This window comes from Aphidius gifuensis, linkage group LG1 (assembly GCF_014905175.1).
Source record: "Aphidius gifuensis isolate YNYX2018 linkage group LG1, ASM1490517v1, whole genome shotgun sequence".
NCBI classification, from domain to species: Eukaryota; Metazoa; Arthropoda; class Insecta; order Hymenoptera; family Braconidae; genus Aphidius; species Aphidius gifuensis.
Window position 1 is genome coordinate 29616005 of NC_057788.1, and position 20466 is coordinate 29636470.

The 20466-nt window shown below is 24.1% G+C and overlaps 2 protein-coding genes across 2 annotated transcripts; both read right to left on the bottom strand.

Annotated features, from left to right (window-relative positions):
• Positions 1–2328: 2328 nt before the first annotated feature.
• On the bottom strand, positions 2329–12488 carry LOC122860283 (SKI family transcriptional corepressor 1 homolog-B). Its single transcript, XM_044164023.1, has 7 exons — positions 12393–12488; positions 11687–11988; positions 10960–11582; positions 10571–10890; positions 3706–3838; positions 3417–3476; positions 2329–2402 (listed from the first exon to the last, which is right to left on the bottom strand). The coding sequence occupies exons 1-6, from the start codon at positions 12486–12488 to the stop codon at positions 3424–3426; spliced, it is 1527 nt and encodes a 508-aa protein (XP_044019958.1). The 3' UTR covers positions 2329–2402; positions 3417–3423.
• Positions 12489–18291: 5803 nt separating this feature from the next.
• Positions 18292–20240, bottom strand: LOC122860284 (cytochrome b5-related protein-like). Its single transcript, XM_044164024.1, has 5 exons — positions 19944–20240; positions 19587–19854; positions 19131–19416; positions 18847–19062; positions 18292–18769 (listed from the first exon to the last, which is right to left on the bottom strand). Exons 1-5 carry the CDS (start codon positions 20169–20171, stop codon positions 18493–18495), a joined length of 1275 nt encoding a protein of 424 aa, XP_044019959.1. The 5' UTR covers positions 20172–20240; the 3' UTR covers positions 18292–18492.
• Positions 20241–20466: the final 226 nt, after the last annotated feature.

Below are 20466 nucleotides of genomic sequence, written 5' to 3' on the forward strand. Positions count from 1 at the left end.
TGATCAGGGTGTGCACATCGAACTGTCTATCTCAAACAGAGTAGATGGGGGTAAATAGGATGTGTTTCAGGTATACCCATAAATTTTCGCCCTTTTCAGGTTTACCATATTTAATTTGTTGTTGAATGCATTTTTTTTTCTACAGTAATTTACAAAATTGTAAATTTTTAATTTTTTAATTTCTTGAATCATAGCTTTATATTTTTTTTTATTAAAATTAATACACCTGCAGCTTTGAGCGCAAGTATATTATAAATTTGCTTAAAAAATTTTCTATTTTTTAATTGCTGCTTTAAGCGCATTATCAAGTAACAAAATTAATTTAAAAAACAAACATTTCTTGACATTTCAATTATGATTATTGTCATGTAAAAATTTCTCCAGATAAAAAATAATTAAATCAACTAAACTTTGATTAGTTAATCATATAATTATTAATTTAAGTCATGTTATGTCATGAGTCGTTGAAAATGTTGGGGAGTCATTTGATGTCACCCACCAGGCTACCAAGTATAGTCTCATGGTTGTTAGTGATACTGTTCCCAGTAAATTTATCAAAACTCCACAATCGAAATTTTTATTAACCCAAAAAAAAAATCGAAAAGAAAATAACAAAAGTATAAAGAATATAAATTCAAATAGGGCAAAGGTAAAACCAATGAAAAGAGGGTTGATATAAGCAGCTTACCTGCTGCAATTAAAATATTTATTTAAATCCCCAATTAAGATTCTATTTTCATTGTCAAACCTGAGATTTATATCTCAAATTTTTTTTATTTATTCTTTTAATCACAAAACCCATTCATATTTCACCAATATAAAAAAAATTCTTCACATATATTTATTTATATATACAAACCCAAAGCAGAAAAAAAAAAAAAAAAGTCAATTTTTCATTTTCGAATTATAAGCCAATTGAAAATAAAGTTATTATATTTTTTTTTTTAAATATTATTTCTAATAGCAAAAGTAAAAAAAAAAAAACAAAAATGGAATAAAAAAAAGGGGTGCAAGGGGGTATAAGATAAAGAAACCTTTATATTGGTTTTGCAAAACCAATTTCCCGGAACATTAGTCGTTGAATGTCTTTTTTTTTTTTTATTTTATTTTATACTTTTTTATAGATATACATATATATTTTATTTGAGTCACAAAGTATCCAACACTGTCAAAGAATGTAAAATATATTTGTAGAACTGGTATAAAGTGTTTTGGTAAATTTCAACTCGACATTTTAAAAGTGAGTCAGTATATACATGAAGAAAATCAAAAAAAAAAATAATAAAAGTACTTGAAATTGAAGATAGTAAGGGAAAAAAAAGGAGAGAAAAATATAAGAAAAAAAAATGTTAAGAAATGATAGTATACATACATTTTAAGAGGGCATATGTGGTTGGGATATATATGAAATTTTGCTGACGATCGTCCGGGGAACTGTTTTGTCGTATGGCAGAGTGTATGGCCCCAAGCGATCAGAATTCCCTGAGGAACTCACTAGACTCTTTGGGCGGAAGATATGTAGCCAACAAGACCCCCACGTACAACAACGTTTCACGATGAGTAATTGAAACTGATTTTTTTTCTTTTTTTTATATTATTATTTTTTTTTTTTGTTGTGTTACATTTATTTATACAGATTTACGCTATATATTAAAATGTTGCTTTTTTTTTTATTCAATTATTATCAATAATCAAAGTTTTTTTATTTTTTTTTAAATATGTGATAACGTTTTTATTATATAATTTTTTCATACATAAGATTAGGTTATTAATATTTTATAATTATTTTAATTAAGTAGTTTGTTTAATTGTTTTTTTTTCTTTTCTAATTAATAATATGTTTTTTTTTTATCACTTTACAATTTTTTTCTAAATGAAAATCGATAGCTAATTAATATATTGCTTCGATTTATTTTTTTTATTTCTTATTGAATATATATTATTTGGTATATAATGTTTTTTTTTTTATTTATTTCTTTTGCTTTTTTTTATCGATAGAATTATTTATTTTTCTTTTGAAAATTTATAATTCATTTAATGGATTGATTTTTTTTTTTTTATAATTGATATAATAGTGTAATTGGTAGTTTGATTATAAATTATAAAATACATTTTTTTTTCGTTTGGATATTTACAATTTTTAATTATCTACAAAATATTGCCATAATTTTATTAAATTACACAATGACATGACTAGATACATCAAATACTAATAGAAAATAATCAACAAAAATAAATTAAATTAAATATTATACATTCAATTATTTAGTGTTTTTTTTATAATTAATAATTATTTAGATTTATTAATTAGTTTTATTTTGAGGGTTGGGTATTTTAAAATACAACTCTCGGTCTACATGCTGGGTAATCTGATGAAGTTGCTCAATCAAATGTTTCTCTTCCTAAAAAAAAAAATAGAAATACATTTTAAAAATAGTACTATCAATTTTAATTCAACTATTTTTTAATTAAATTCAAAAGTTTAAAATTATATTTAAAAAATGCTTCAAAGATAAAATAAAAAAATTTACGAAATTTTTGTTGACAAGTTATCAATGAACTAGAGATTATTATTTATTTATTTTTTGTTGTTGACAAATTTGAATGTACATCAATGATACGTGAAAAATAATCTACAATTTCTATTCACCGCAAAGGCAATTGTCAGTCTCGTTATTTTCGGCTTACGTCAAACATGAATGGGTTGGTTTTTTTTTTTTGTATTAGCTTTTACAAAATATTTTCCCTTTATATCTTTATTTTGATTTTATCACGATACACATTTTCAATCATCAATATGATACTCAATAAAATTTATCCCGCTAATTTAGTATGTACTTTGTACGACGATCATTTATTATATTTTTTTTTTACACGAAAGCCTAAAAATTAAATAATTGCTGTATTTTATCATTTATAAAAACAAAATTTAAATATCATTTTTATTATTAAATAAAAATATTTAATAATAAACAATAAGCTCAAAAATATAAGCGCAATATTTATCATGAAAATTTTAATACGTAAATTATTTTTATGATTTTAATTAGAAAAAAAATTTGATGAAATTTTAATTTTTTTGAGAGATAATCATTTACATTTTGGCATAAATATAATTACACAATTATAATTATTCAGTGTGTAGTATTAATATACATATATTTGAAGTGTAAATTTTAATTTAAATATATTTATATGTATGTATAAGTTGGATAATACGATGAGGATACCCAGGGCATGCGTAATATAACGTAACATTTAATCCCGCCCTCGAAAAAGTATATAGATGTTTAATAGGCACACCCGGATTTGCCTCATTACTACAATATTTGACTGTATCGAAATGTTTATATGTATACAAACAGTTAGTAAACACACCACTTGTAAATATCAAATAGAACCTACTAATTACCAACCTGTATATTAGCGCATACTACAATCTCTGAGCAGCGTTATTTTGGATCCATCAAAACCTTCTGCGAATGAAAATGAATTAAATACATTTATTATAAAATTAATTACAAAAACAAAAATTTATGAATTAATTAATTTAAAAATAATAAATATTTATAATTTAAATTAATTTTTGGAATAAATATTTAATATTTTTTTATAAAATTTAAACTTTAAAGAACAAAAAAAATTTTTTATATTTTTTTTTTATTTTTCTTTGATAAATTTTAATTAAGTTTTTGAATTAATTACCTTTGAGAATATTTAAGTGACGATAAAATGCATTTCCATGCCATGTTTCTGATGGACATTTAGTTGATTTAATTTCTGGTTTAATATCACGATGATTTGTTGATTCTTCAGCAATTTTTTCAGCTTCTCTTTCCTTTAATTAACAAAAATTTGATATTTAAATATGAAAAAATTATATAATAGTGTCATTTTTTATTGTTAAAAAATATAATCCCTATTTTTTTATTTAAATTTCAATTGTTAATTCAATAAACAAATATTTTTTTTTTTTATTTAGTTAAATTGAATTCGATTATTTGAATTATCTGAATTTATCTTTTTTCCATTTTTTTTTTAAATTAACTTTTTATTTTATTTTTAATGTTAATTATATTTTTCATATTATTTACTTGTTTTAATTTTTTTTTCAAACAAATTTAATTTCGTGTGAATACAACATTGACATAATATTACACTTAAAATATCCAAAGTACACTTTACAGTTGGTTGTATAAATTGATGCACGCGGATTGATACGAAAAACTCGTTGGAAATAGTTGTTAAAATCGATCTTTTTCATAATTTCATAGCTTGAAACATAAAATATTCATTACCATGACGTGTTACCAAGTCACGACAATATAAAAATAAAAATAATTCTCGCAAATACATACGCATCAGTCAATTTCCCTTGCAAAATTCACATTAAAAAAAAATAAAATATAATTTTTCAAACTTAAGAATTTACGACACTTAAAACTCAAATTATCTTACAATTTTATTTTTCCCATACAAAAAAATAAAAGTCACATCACATTAGTATTAACAATTCAAAGAAAAAAAAAGTCATAATTGTTATTTAATTAATCATTAATTTTTTTTCATTTCTTTCAAAAAAGTATATGTCAAAATAAAAAACCTGATCAATTATTAGGTTGTCATGATAATTAATAATGTAAATGTGATTAAAATGCAACTTAATGACTAAACAATATTTATATAACAATGAACAATATGATATTTAATATTTAAAAAAAATAGTCACAATAGAAAATGTTTGTATATAAGGGTTGACTGATTATATGTGTATTATTTTTTGAAATAATATTTGTCCAGACAAAATATTAATTATCTTCGTAGTCTAATGGCCAACCTTGTTTAATTTACTAGCCATCACACACACACATACACATACACACTGTACTTAACGATATAAAACTTTCATCGAGTGGGATTTGAAGTAACTGTACATTATTGTGTATCGAATTAAACTTGATAGGGAAAAATAAAAAGAACCTTCCCTTCTGGTTCGATATAGCCCACTTCATTTACCCTTCACCATATAAACTTTTGTACATATCTTTCTATTGTGTTGTAATTTGACACGCCAAAGGATAATATTATGTATTATTCTTCAAAGATAAATCGAATGGCCTGAACTAAATTTTGTCGACGAGTCAAAATATTATATGTAAAAAATAATCAAATATATTTTTTTGAACAGGTGGTTCATGTTATACACATAATATTTTACCCCATCAGTTAAAAAAATAAAAATAACAAACATATGTTCATTGTGTATAATGGTTTTATTTTTTTGAAATCTTTTCTTTTTTTTTTAAATTTAATTTTGCATGCATGTCACTTATATTAAAATTTATATTTTTATTATTTTAATTGTTTAAAAAAAGAGAAATAATAATAATAATTTGTGTAAGATTAGAGTTAAGAAAAGGAAAGAAAGATTGATTTGAAAATTTCGTGAACGGGGATGAAATTTTGTGGTATGTTTTGCACGTTATTGAAGACAAAGAGGTGTCATTATTATTGTTTGTACGTGAGACTGTTTATCTGGTTGGTTGGTCTGCACAAAATGCTTAACATTAGATATAGAAAAATAAAAAAAATAAATAGACAAACGTAGCAGGTAAATAGCTGAAGAAAATTGTGGATGAGTCTCGCGTTTTACTATTTGTAACTTTGTTCACTCGACAAATAAAAATACCTAAAATTTTTATTTCTTCTTTTTATCATTTGGCTCTTGTAAATCTTTTACTTTTTTCATCTATATTTTTTTTTTTTTCACTACAAAAAATAGTTAAATAAATAAATAAAAATGAAAAAAATAAATTAATTAAAACTTTTTTTTTTTCAACTTTTTAAAAAGAAATTGTCTATAGAATTTTTTTATTAAATTATTTTACTTGTTAAAGTAATTTTAAATTTATTGTCTTTTTATTTAATTTATAAATTTTAAAATTATTTATTGATTGTAATAAATTTTCCGTCTGTTTTATTATTTAGTAATTTTTTTTTCAAATAGAAACAATGTGATTTTAATTTTTTTTGTACACTTACAAATAGTTGCATATAAATATCTATATATTTTGAGACTTTTGTATACTATTATACCAATACCCGGGAATTTTCCCTGGGGTCGCTCAATTGTTTCAGCCCCGTTGATCCAATAAAGGATTATGGCAAAACAATCGTAGCGTGCGCGCCCACATGGATTTTACGTAAACGGCAAAAGTTTCACTATCATACTAATACTTTCAGTAAATTCTGGAGTATGAGTTCGATTGAATTTTCTTTTTTTTTTTTTTTCATTATTTTTATTATTGTTAACAATAACAATAATATTATTATCATTATTATTTCACTTATGGGCTTATTGAATTTAATTTTACATTGATACTTGTGCACCACACAATTTAAATTCAATTATGAATATATATCTATTAATGGTTTTTTTTTATTCAATTTTAAAACAACTATTTTTTAAAACAAAATGTCAATATCAGTATATAAATTAAAATTTTTAAATCTTAATTATTATACAACAGAATTCGATTTAAAATTAATTAAAATAATTTTTATAATTTAAAACTACTACTTTAATTTTTTGACTACTATCAATATTATTTTCACTACTATCAATCGGAAGCAACCCGTATAACGATTGAAATATCTCCGACAAAAAAATATGAGTTTATAATTATTTTAAAAATTTCGTTTTTTTTTTTAAATTATTTTTTTAAACAAATTTATGAAATTACTATTTAAAAAAAAATTACTACAATCAATAGTAGCTAATTTTAAAAGAGAATTCATTAATTTCGACACATTATGAAAAAATAAAAAAAAAATAAAATTTATTACTATCAACTACTACAAAATTAGCTAAATATATAAATATTTAAATAGAATTAAAAATATAATTTTCTAAAAATTTTATTTTCATTATTTTAATGAAATTTTTTCAATTATTTTAAATATAAAAAATAATAAAATAGAGTAATTAATAAATTGAGTAAAATTAAAATAACATATATATAAAGAGAAAAAAAAAAATTTATAACCAATGAGTAGAAAATGAGTTGGACAGTTGGTTTATTCGATGAAACCGCGAAGTGGGCCGCTCTTGTTGAGTGGAAACAGTTTAATATACGCAATCGTGTTAGTCGCATTGCTTCCATCCGAACGAACGCACCTCAACATTATATTATTGTCCGGGAAAATTGATTATACTCACTGGATAATACTCCATCAGTACATATCAAAACCACTCGACAATGAAAACCTCGTTATAAAAAAAAATATCATTAAAAAAATGAAAAAAAATTACATTAAATTTTATTTTTATTCTTTTCATCAATTCATATGTAAAATTTATTTAATGACAGTATAATAATTGAAAAACATATTCAGTAATTTATTTTAAAATTCTTTTCAAATGAAATTCATGTAATTATTAAATTTTTTAAACCAATTTTATTCGTTTAATTTAAAATATTCAACGCGACAGTAGTTAAAGTCAATATACGATCAGACAATTTTTGTTTTATTTTATATTTTTTTCGTGTTTTAAAAATTTATCAATGGTATGATTAATCGTTTGACATTATTATTAAGTTATTGAGCATATAAAATGATCACCTGAGTAAACAAATATTGTATATAGAAGTCAATGATTACTGGGGGATTTTTTTGATGAATAGTAATAATAAAAAAATTATATAAAAAGAAAGAATCAAGTATTCTACAAATAGAATATTAGGGTCGTGGGGCGTTACCGACGAAAGTCGACTATTATAATTAAATCAACAGTCACCGCCCTCAATTTCTTTCCTTTTTTTTTTTTTATCCCAACAACGACTGATGTGTTTTATATTGAGTTGAGTATAATAAAAAAATAATATAAAATATGAAAAACAATAATATCCAAACAACGAATTGCACAAAAATATATTAAAAAAATTTAATAATAATTTTAGTAATTATTTTAGTCATGGTTATAAAAATAAAAAGAAAGGGTGTTTTTAATAAAAAGGTCATGATTTGACATTTTTAATAAAACCAAGAGTCATTCAAAATGTACTCGAGCAAAAATTTATTTATAAATGTCAGTATAGAGTAAATTAAATAAAAAAAAAAAAACATAAATAACTATTTAATTTATTTTTTATATATAATTAATTTTATCAAAGTAATATGATTCAAAAAAGCACAAAAATACTTTTAAATAAAAGTCAATAAAAAGTTCAAAAGAGTAATTAAAAAAAAAAAAAAAAAAAAAAATACTAGAAGACAGAAAATAAAGTCAAAGAAATAAAAGCAAAAAATTTATAAATTTAATGATTCTCTAGACGATCACATCGCAATTAAAAGTTGTGGTATATATTCAAACAAAAGCAAGGGGACTTGTTTGATTTAAGCTTGTTCGATGGCATAGTCACCTGACCCCATAAACTTTTTTTATAAAAAAAAAGAAAAAAGATTTCAAAGTCCGTCTAAAGTACGTGACAGCAGTTAATTGCATTGGTTGTAATACCAACTGGGACCAGTCTCATACCAATCACACAAATCGAACCAACTTTATTTTACAAAAGAAAATTATCTTTTTTTATAAAACGCATGAGAGATTAAAATGAATTAACCTTATTTTAAAACAAAAAAAAATACATCAAGTAACACATGAGCTATATATATAATGAAAAATAACTTGATTTTAAGAATAAAAATTAAAGCTATATACATGAAGATGTTGAGTCTTTTTGTGCATTTACTGAAGCGACAAATAACTCCAAATAACGTTCGGGGATTACTTAGTTACCGCAATACAGTTGTCCCATTCGTATCGTGGTAACTAGGTTTAAGGGATCTATTTTATCCCTTCTATTATTTGTTGTTGTTGTATGCTGGATTGCTGGTACATATACACAAGAAAAATAGTAAATGTAACAGCCAAGTTATTCAATGTGAGGGGTGATAAAGAGAGATGGAAAATTTAGACCATGTCCAAAAACAGGCCAGGGGTGAAATACATATATACAAGTATACTTGAATTTCTCACTCGACACATTTCAACGACAAGGGGAATTGAAAAGCCGTCTGGCAATTCAAGCAAAGGGCTTATCCTTTCGCCTCTTCGCATGTCGATTCAACAAACAATCTCTGCAAATTTACAGGGTACAATCTGTCTCTCTTTATTTTTTTTTCAACACTTGATTTTTTTTTTTTTTTAATAATTCTAGATTTACTCAAATTTAATGAAATATTATATGGAAATTAAGATTATTTTTTTGTATAATTAAGTAATTTAATTTTATATATTTTTCATTTTTATTATCTTGATGGAAAAAGTTTTTTTTTTTTTTTTTTTGTAATTTCGGGAAATATTGTCTCTATTAATTTGAATAAGTGAAATTAATATTATTTTTTTTTTGTTAATAAAAAGAGTCAATTAAACATTGATTTAATTAGGACTTTCATCATTTATAATTTATTGATTATTTAACTAATCATTTTGTAAATAAATGGAACATGTAGCTACAGGTGTTTTTAATTCATGAAACTGTCATTATCATCAACTGCCAAAAGACAATAATGTCATTTAAATAATCTTTCATATATCTAATTAGCAAATAATATCCCTAGTGATTTTAACGCCGATAAAATCATTGTTTTAATTCTATTTAAAACAATCCAAAAATTAATAATAAAGCTTTTTTTGTCTGACCAAAGATTGAGTAATTCTACTGCCACTAATAAAAATTACAAGTTTAAATATTAATTTTCAATTAAATTACTGATAATCATTTGAAATTATTTGACCAATAAAATAATTAATATTATCCCTTTGTCTTTAAATAATTTTAATATTATTTAAAGTAAATTAAGAAAAAAAATTATTCGAATAAAAAAACCCCACTTTTATTGATTGAAAAATAATATTTTTAAGAGTGGATAACATTCATTTGATCATGAGTTTGTTTGTCATAAGAAAACGAGGGTGTGGTGATAGGATAAATGTATCTCAAGTTACACATTAACCTTCATGGCACTGAAGACAAATGTATGTATCAACTATCGTTTATCTAAAAAATATAATTGAGTATTTAAAATTGTATATTACATAGAAGCATTGATGTTTGATTCAAGTGAATATACATAAAATACAATTGTATATTCAAGCCTATTTGTAATATACAATAGAATTTTAGTGTGTGTGTGTGTATATTTGTAGATGAAAATACGATGGGTTTAACCATCAAGTATTCGAATGAGGTCGCGTGTCAGAGGGTCGCGTGCAACACAACAAACCAAGCGTCGTCACGCTTCTGTTGTGATTGTCCATCGTTGCTGAAGTGGTTTATGGTATGGGAATGGCTCATATATAAAATTATTATCAACTATTATATCTATTAAGCCATATGTGCCACCTGGATGAGACAAGTGTTTGCAATACATTTTTTAAAAAACAAAAACTTTAGGATTTATTTACATTTTTTTTTATGAATATACCACTTAAAAGATCACGTGTCAATGGTGTTTGTTTGTTTGTTTTTTTATTTTAAATAATTAATAAATAATTAAAACTTACTGATTCACGTGGTGGACTCCAACATTCTGGTGAATCACGATTATTTTGAGTTGATTGATTAACTGTTATTTGGCTGACAATTGTTGAGCTTTTTATAATTTCATCATCTTCAGTTGTTTCAATATCAACTTCATCATCAGTATCTTCATCATTATCAACAGTTATTTCTGGTTGTTCATCATTATTAATTTGTTCAATAATTGATGATGATGATGAACGTATAACTGGACGAAATGCTGATTGATGAATTGGTGATGCTGCAACTGGTGGTAATATAGCTTCATTACCACCTGATGCACCAATTTGTGATGATAAATGTCCTTAAAAAATACATAAAAATAAATAATTAAATAAATATTATTTATTATTTATTTTCTATTTGTATTTACCTGGAAATAATACTGGACTTCTTTTTGTTAACCATGGTAATGCATATGATGAGAATGGAAAACCTGGTGTTTTAGCAGCAGCAACAGCAGCTGCTGCTTGTTGATGTTGATGCCAAACATAATCCATAACAAGACTTCTTGATATTGGTAATGGTAATTCAGGAAATGGTGGTACTCTTGGATGTACTGTATGTGTTGTTGATGATGGTTGTATTGTATTATTAATAACTGGTGGTATTGATGTTGTTGGTGATAATCTTGGTTGTTTTGGTGCACTTGATGGACGACTTGTACCAGGACTTGATAATAAACGTTTACGTGTACCACCATTAAACATTGCTTTAACATCTTCCCATGCATGTACAACATCATCTGGTGGTGTACCAGATAATTTCATATGACGTCTCCATGAATTAAAATTTGCTGCATCTGGTTGTACATATTTATCACCGGGACCAGTTCGATGTGAATGAAATATAAATTTATTTGGTGAAAAAAATAAACCACAGTATGTACATTTTATACATTTTGCTCGTGAACTATTATAACGTGATGGTAAAAATGCACCACGACAACCCCATGCACACTCGTGATGTACAGTAAATGCAAAATCATCAGGAAGTCTGTTAAAAAAAGAATCAAAATATTTTTAGTAAATCTTTAGTAATTAGGAATTTATTAATTAATTATGGTTTTTTTAAATTTTAAAATTAAAATAATAACTCACCTAGGTGGTGCATTATCACTCAAAAAACTTTTACATAGTCTTTCAGCTTCTCTTCGTGTAATCATACCACAACGTCTTGATGACGGTGGCATTGCACCGGCTCTTCTTAATATTTCAAGTTGTACTGGTGTACATTGAACACATGTTATACCCAATGCAACACGTCTATTATGAATTTCATTGTAGCTAAATTGCTTCAACAGTGTATTACTTATTTGTGCCAAGCATAATCTCTCTTGTCCTTCGATTACCAATGATACAATATGTATACCATAAAGTGACACCGTACCAACCTGTAATTCCTGAAAGCTATTCAGTCGCACAAAATCTGTTTTACGAGTAAAACACTTTTTTTTATTTTATTTTATTTTATTTATGTATGAGTGTTTTTTAATTTGAATTTTTTAAAACAATTCCATTTTTTTTTAATATATAAAATAGCTAATTAAAAAGAAAAATAATTATAAATTTATTGTATTAATTTGTTAATTAAAAATTAATATTTAATTATCAATTTTCATTAACAAAAACAATTTTTTTTCTCATCTAAAATATGATTTATCATTATTTTTTTTTTTTTTTAATTTTTATTTGCGTGTGTATATACAATCAGGTAGAAAAAAAATATGTAGAATGATAAAACGACAATGAGTTTATGATGAAAAATAAAAAAATATATATATGAAAAATTGTCAAGGCATATTACCTGATTTGGTTTGCCGTGTGGTTGGGGCTGAGGACTCGTTTGCGCGGGTTTTTGTGCGCCGTGGGGTGGTAGTGACAATACCGCCGGACCTTCCATTCTACAATAAATCAAAAAAATAGTATAAAAAACTTTAAACCAAAAAACAAAAAAAAAAAAATTATATTCCACTCAATCTATTACATATCAACTCGATTAAATTTTTTCCATCGAAAAAAAAAAAACATATTTACTATCAAGTTTAAAATCCCACTTGATAGATAAAATTTAAAAATACAAAAACCATTTAAAAAAAATTAATACTCCTCTTGAAATATAAAATATAATTTTTATATCAATAAATAATATTTCAATAATAAAGTACCATCAAAAATCCAACATCACAATGTAATTAAATTCAAAAAAAAAAAATATTCAATTCAAGATATTTCAATAATTAATTAATTAAAATTTATTAAAATCGAAATGTTTAAAAATTAGATACTAAATTCTACAATTAACATAAACATTATTTAATTAAAATTAAAAATTATCCTCTAAAGTATACACAAGTACATAGAAAATAAATAATAAAAAATAAATAAGCTTTTTTGTATTCAAAACTTTTCAACAGCGCATCAGTGATTTACCTGACTTTTTAATATACATCATAAAAGTAAGAAAATAAATTATATAGTATATATAAAAAAGAAAAAAAGAATGATGTATACACAAAGTCTTTCATTAATTTAACGTCTGAAAAGCAGCGAGCATTGAGAATAATTTTAAATTTATACGAAAGAAGACACACGAAGAAAGAAGAAGAAACGAAAAAAAAAAAAAAAAAAAAAATACTTGGAAATAAATAAAGTAAAATGAAAAAAAAAAAAATTATATAAATAAAACAATATGGTGAACAAGTAGAAATATATATTTAAAAAAAAAAAGAGATAGAATGATTTTGTGTATGTACAGATAAAGTCTTGTGTATTAGTGTTGATTTTAATTGAAAACGCCTTCATGAGGGCACACAGCCCAGGCTAACCATGTACCTCTAGATTTTATGTTGAAATTATATATACAAGTACCAGCATCAACTCACACCATTGGCTATAGTTTTGTACCAACACACTGTGACCTAACCATTCTCATAAAGACCAATACATATACATGAATATAACGTAACTACTCCATTGAAATTATTTTATGGTATGAGCAAGCGCGCGAGAAAGCATACTCCTGGCAAATGTCCCGGGAGGCCGGTTCAACATTGCTACAGGAGGATAATTCAATTTGACACTCCCACCCCACCCATCCACCCACCCTTAAACAAGCCACCCTTTTATTGTATATATATTCATCTCTCTATCTATCTCACCACAGTCAAATCTACAGCAACAACCCTCTTCATCATTACATCTATCTGTCTATGTATATATTTAATACATATACACTCTCCTATTGCCTGCAAATTAAATTCTCATCCACTGTGAAACAATGTGGGTAACTCGAGAGTATATACACAACATTGTCTACCACATTTAGATATTACATAAATATAATATATTTATACTAATTTTCACTATGTTGTCATTTAAATTCAACTGTATAATGGTAATTATACTCAAATGATTTTTAATTATTCTAGATTATTTATACTTTTTTTTTTGTTATTATTTTGAATATATAAATTCATTTTTTAAAGCTTTATTTCTATAAGAGGTGATTTTTACTGTTTTTTTGGATGACTTTGATTGACTTGTACTACTGAAATTTATTATTTAATTTTGACTGGTTTTTTTGGATGACTTTTATTGACTTGTACTACTGAAATTTAACATTTTATTGTGATAATTTTTACAAATTTTTTAGCAAGTAAAAATTATTATTATTATTTTTATTTAATGAGCTTTTTTTTAATTATACATGTAGAATAAAGAGAAAAAAAAATTGTGTTTGATATTAAATTGATAAATTAAATAATATATTTTTTTTTTTTTTAAATAAAAAATTTATCGAATCGAATTTATTATTATTTTTTAAATTAATTCTACATGTAAAATTATAAAACTAAATTTCAAGTCTCATCCAATTATTGACTTGTACTACTGTTATATTCAATTTTATAATATTAATTGAAAAAATTTTTAATTTTTTATCTTTTCATTTGTATTTACGAGATATATGTATATATATTTTTTATTTTTATCTTGTCATTGAGTACGATGACAAGATAAAAATAAAAAAAAATATATAAAATATGTATAAATATAATTTGAAAATACCGGATTATTTAAATGCAAACACAATGTCGAGCGCATTGTTTTCCATTCCCAGTTTATTTTACGATTCAATCTAGGCTCTTGGGTAAAATGTTAGTACAGAGACAAAATAAAAGGAAGATGAATAATAAGAGAGAAAGACAAATAAAATGAAAAACCAAGGGTAACAAAAATGAGACAGATGTGTATATAGATATTAAAGACAAAATGAGAAAGATATAAATTTATATAATATGTATTTTATATGGAGGGGATGAATATGTATATTTTTTTTTTTATCATTGTATAACATTGTTGAATTTTAGTGTTTCCATCATGAATACGCCTCCAATTTTAAACCTCTCAATTTCCATGTTACAAATTTTCTATGTGCTTCGTCTCTTTTTAACCAACATAAAAACTCTATTTTATATAATATAAAATTATTTTTTTTTTTTCTTTTTGTTCCTTTACTACAAGTAAATCATCCCTGTCTTTTATTCTTATAACATTGGTAAATGTTGCCATTTTCTACAACGTAATTGTATCCATCACTGATCCCCTGAATCATTTATCAGTTCAAGGATGAATGATTTATACATTAATTATTTATATCAGTTTAATTTAAATTTTTCATTTATTATTTATTATTTTCTTTCTTTTTCATTTGCTATTTTTAAAAAACAGATGATTATTTAAGGAAAATTTTAAATTATTTATTGATTAATTTATCAGTTTATTATTAATGGGATTTTTTTTTTTTTTTCATGATTTATTTCATAATTAAAATCATTGACAAAAAAATTAAAAACCCTTAAAATCCACTCCCTACCCTCTTTTGACGGTTTCAAAAATTCCCATTTTTTTTTCTAGACTTGCTGGGGTCCTACACAATTTAATAAAAAAAAAATAACGAGGATAGCTCAACTCTGCCATAGACAAAAAAATTAAAAACCCTTAAAATCCACTCCCTACCCTCTTTTGACGGTTTCAAAAATTCCCATTTTTTTTTCTAGACTTGCTGGGGTCCTACACAATTTAAAAATAAAAAAATTACGAGGATAGCTCATTTCCATCATAGTCGGAAAAATGAAAAACAGCTAAAATCCACTCCCTACCCTCTTTTGACGGTTTCAAAAATTCCCATTTTTTTTTCTAGACTTGCTGGGGTCCTACACAATTTAATAAAAAAAAAATAACGAGGATAGCTCAACTCTGCCATAGACAAAAAAATTAAAAACACTTAAAATCATTGACAAAAAAATTAAAAACCCTTAGAATCCACTCCCTACCCTCTTTTGACGCTTTCAAAAATTCCCATTTTTTTTTCTAGACTTGCTGGGGTTCTACACAATTTAATAAAAAAAAAATTACGAGGATAGCTCATTTCAAATTTTTGACGCTATTATCGCATTATCGTAATTATCGTGAGGAAATTCTCGTATCGTCTATCGTGATTATCGTATCGTATCGTATCGTGATTATCGTCTATCGCGGCAACATTATAAACTAAAGAAAATTTGTGAATTTTTTTTAAATTTTTATAATTGATATACTGAATAGAATATAATAAATAATTAGAAAAAAATTTGATTTCAATTTGAATTAAAAGTTTAATATTTATATTAGTTATTTATTACTTTTTTTTTTATTTCAATTTGTTTATATATTTTTTTTAACTTAAAATAAATAATAAAAACAATAAAAAAAAAATAATAAATTATTTTTTAAAAACAAAACATGTGCATGTTTGTTTTGATTTTATTTTTTATTGTTTATGATGATTGAGCTTCCGTTCTAATATAATTTTACAAATGAATTTACTACTAGCAGGTGTTTGATTTAATGATAAACAGAGCAACAATTATTTTGATGGTTTTAAAAATTAAATATTAACGAGTCTCTCTGGTTTACCAATTTAATCAACGAATTTAGACTAGAGTGTGTTGGGATACTTGATGTGTCAGGTAATACTGACAACCCTTTTACAGCCATTTCCGGTAATGGTTCAATAGTAATTAGGGGAGTTTAATTTATCTAATTAAGAATGCGGTGAGATGTTGATAAAATTATATTATTTTAATTTACAAATTTATCATAAATTATTATTAACATTTATCCTCAATAAAAATATTTATAAATTATTTATTTTCTTATTTAACATTCAATTTAAACTTTTAATTTTAAATTAAATTAATTTTTTTTTTTTAATCTGATCATATAATTGTTTAATAAAAAATAGATGAATAAAAATAATAATAATAAAATACTTGTTAAAATGACAGTAATAGCTACAGGCAATTTTATAATCTTCCAAAGGTTTTTAAAGATTAAATATCGTATTTATATATGAGCTTGATGTAGTAACACTTTAATCATTAAATTGCTTTTGAAAGATATGATGAATATGATGAAATATTAATTGCAGTTAATGGAAATTTTTTTTTTTTCAAAAATATAATCCTCAGAACAAACAGTTTATGTTACAATGTTTGTAAATACACGTGGGGGGAAAAAGTAGGGTGGTTAGGTGGTTGAAAGGGGGCACCCTTCACAAAAATATATTTGTACGTGTATGAAGGTCCAGGGGTGCACCAGACCCTTCAATCCCGCGGGACCAGTTTGCCTGTAAGCCGTGCGAATCGCTTGATCAATTTATTTTGTCGCGATCTAGTTTTGAAGAAGTCCCTTTTGTCCTTTTATTTTTATTTATTTATTTATGTTTTTCTCTTTTTTTTTTACGGGTACTTTTTTTTTTTTTTTGACTCTACTTCTTGCCCGTCGGAGCGTTAAGTTGGGGCGAAAATTAGTAACAAAGAAAATAATAAATATAAATCAGACACATTGACTTTGAACAATTGACATTTAAAAAAAAAAAAAAATTAAATAATCAAAAATTATTTTTTATAAATAAAAATAATTTAAATACAAAAGTAAAAATAAAACAAATTGATAAATATAATTTTAATATTTAGAAAATTAATATTTTATTGTTCATACCTTTTGGGGTTGATCCTTGATTTTAAAAAATATTAATCAACAAAATAAAAAAAATAATTAAAACACTTTTTTATATAAAATAATATTTACTTCACATTAAAAATAAATAAATAAATAAATAATTTAAAGCCACAATAATTATTAAATAATTTTCACTAAAAAGAAATTTTTTTAATTAAATTTTCGTATTGTTTTAAAATTAATAACGTATTAATAACTGAATTTAACAATTTTTAAAAACTAGTGCCCCACACGATCACTGGGTACAATCGTTTTGATTCTGAACCAAACAACAAGAACAACTTACCCCCGACAAAGTTAAAATAAAAAATAGAATATGAAAAGGAAAAAAAAAAAAAATATTCTTGATATAAAATTAAAACCACGCCCACTATTATAACCACCCTTGTATTGACCAATGATAATACTTGGTTATCAACCCTCGGGGCGGAGTTATATTGTAACCCTAGTTATTTCCCCCACTGTTAACATTACAACCCACCTTGTCATATGGGGGTGGTAGTGGTGGCTCACCTCAGGGGTAACTACAAACACGTACTTAAACTACATTATTATCATCATACTATGCTCTGCACGTAAGTATTCACTGGGGTAAATTTACTCAAACATTTTTAGTAATACTTAATATCAAACATATCAAATTTTTTTTTTTTTTTTTTTATACATTTATTATTATTTATTTATAAAATTAAATATTATTTTTCACATATTGTAAATTCTTTAATCTTTTACAAGTAAAAATTTTTAATTTAATATTATTATTGCTATTTAATAAAATTAATATTGTTTTTTTTTTTTTTAAATTATTATTTGAATTTTAAATTTAATTCAAAGTTATTTGTTTATCTCATATTTTTTTCTGGATGTGTACGTCTTAATTGTGCAAATTGACCCTTAATTAATTCAATTTGTGTAAATTTATCATTATTTATATTAAATTCTTCACATGTTTTTTGTAATGCTGGTAAACAAAGTGGTAAATATGCATGATCAATTGTTGGTAGTAAATGATGTAACCCATGTGATCCAAAATTTGTCACAACCAAAAAATAATAATCATCAATTACATTTCTATCACGTACAGCATCTAATTCTAGTAGACCCCAGTCCAAATCATCCCTTAAAAATTTAATGAAATAATAAATATCCATATATATATTTTAGTTGAAATTAAAATTAAAATTATATAAATTTACCTGCAAATATCACCATCATGAAATATTTTCGGATGATGATGAGCAGCATTAAAACCAATAAACATAAATACAAAACTACTAATACCAATAATGGTAATCCAAATTTTAAATGCTGTTTGAATATTTTGTGAATAAAAGCACATTATTATTGGAATAATAAATGGCACCAAGTCTCCAAATTCAATTTTTTTATTTACAAAAAATACTGAAATGTATCTGTTTCAAAAAAAAATAAGAATTTGTTAATTATATTTAATGAAGAAATAATATAAATAAAATAATACCTTTTTATTCCAACTAAATAAAAACTCAAAAACCAAAAAATTGGTGAATAAAAAATTCCCAAGTATCTTATGATAGATTTTTTTCTTGGCAGATATTGAAAAAGTGGCTCATATCCATACATTTCAATATCCCAAATTGTATTTGGATACATATGATGACTCATTACATGTGTGATACGCCAATCACGTGATGACATTAAACTTATATCCAAATAATACATACGATAATTATCTCGCATGTGAAGATAATTATGACCAATTATTGTTGTCCATGTCATTAATACACCTCAAATTTAATATCAATAATTTAAACAATTAAAATAAATTTAAATTTCTAAAATTATAATAAATAATTCAAGCTTTAATTGAGATTATCTTTTAAATTATTTATTATTTTAATTTATTAAATAAATAATTTACTTTTTAATTAATAAAAAAATATTATTTAAAAATTACCTGCAATTGTTGAAGTTATCATTGACTGAGTTGCTGCTGATACAAGGCAAAATAAAATTGTCATAATCATAACAGTATCAGCTATTAAATTTGTTTTAAATGATGGATAATGATAATTAATATTTTTAAGTGCTTCATATGATCGTTTTTTAAATGTTTTATAAAATCCATTTTCATTAAATGTCATGGGAATTGATCGTGGTGTTTTTGCATCACGTACATAAAATTTCGGCAGCATATTTTCAGCTTTATTTGAAAGATGATGTGTCTGTTGAGAAAAAAAAAATAATTTAAAAACAATTATACATTTAAAAGAGAATTAATAATAATAAATATTTTTTATTTTTTTTTTTTTACCTCAAATAATTCAGTGATATCTGTACCCTTGGTGAGTGAAATCCACTGAGCACCACCGGGATGATTATTTATAAATTCATCTAAATTATAAAGACGATTATTTATTCTCCATAAATTTTCAGCACCATCAACTTGTTTACGTCCTTCCAAAAAACCATCAGATGATTTTGAATATTCACGTGTTGGTAAATACACTAAACCTGGTATTGAACTTTTTAATTCATTCATTTTAATATAAATTTTAAAAACGAGAGCTATCAAACGAGTCTACTGACAGCTGAAATTAAAATAATAATAAAATGTTTTTTTTTTATTTTCTTTTATATAAATCCGTAAATTGTTGTTTTTAATTTTTTATCTTCATTAGACGGCTGATAATGGAGAATTTATTTTGCAAATATCCATCATCGTCATGTCAAATTCAGATAATAAACATCAATGTCATTAAAATTTTTTTTATATAATAATATTCGTATATCTAACAGCAATTATGATAAATTTTTTTTTTTTTTTTTATTTTTTC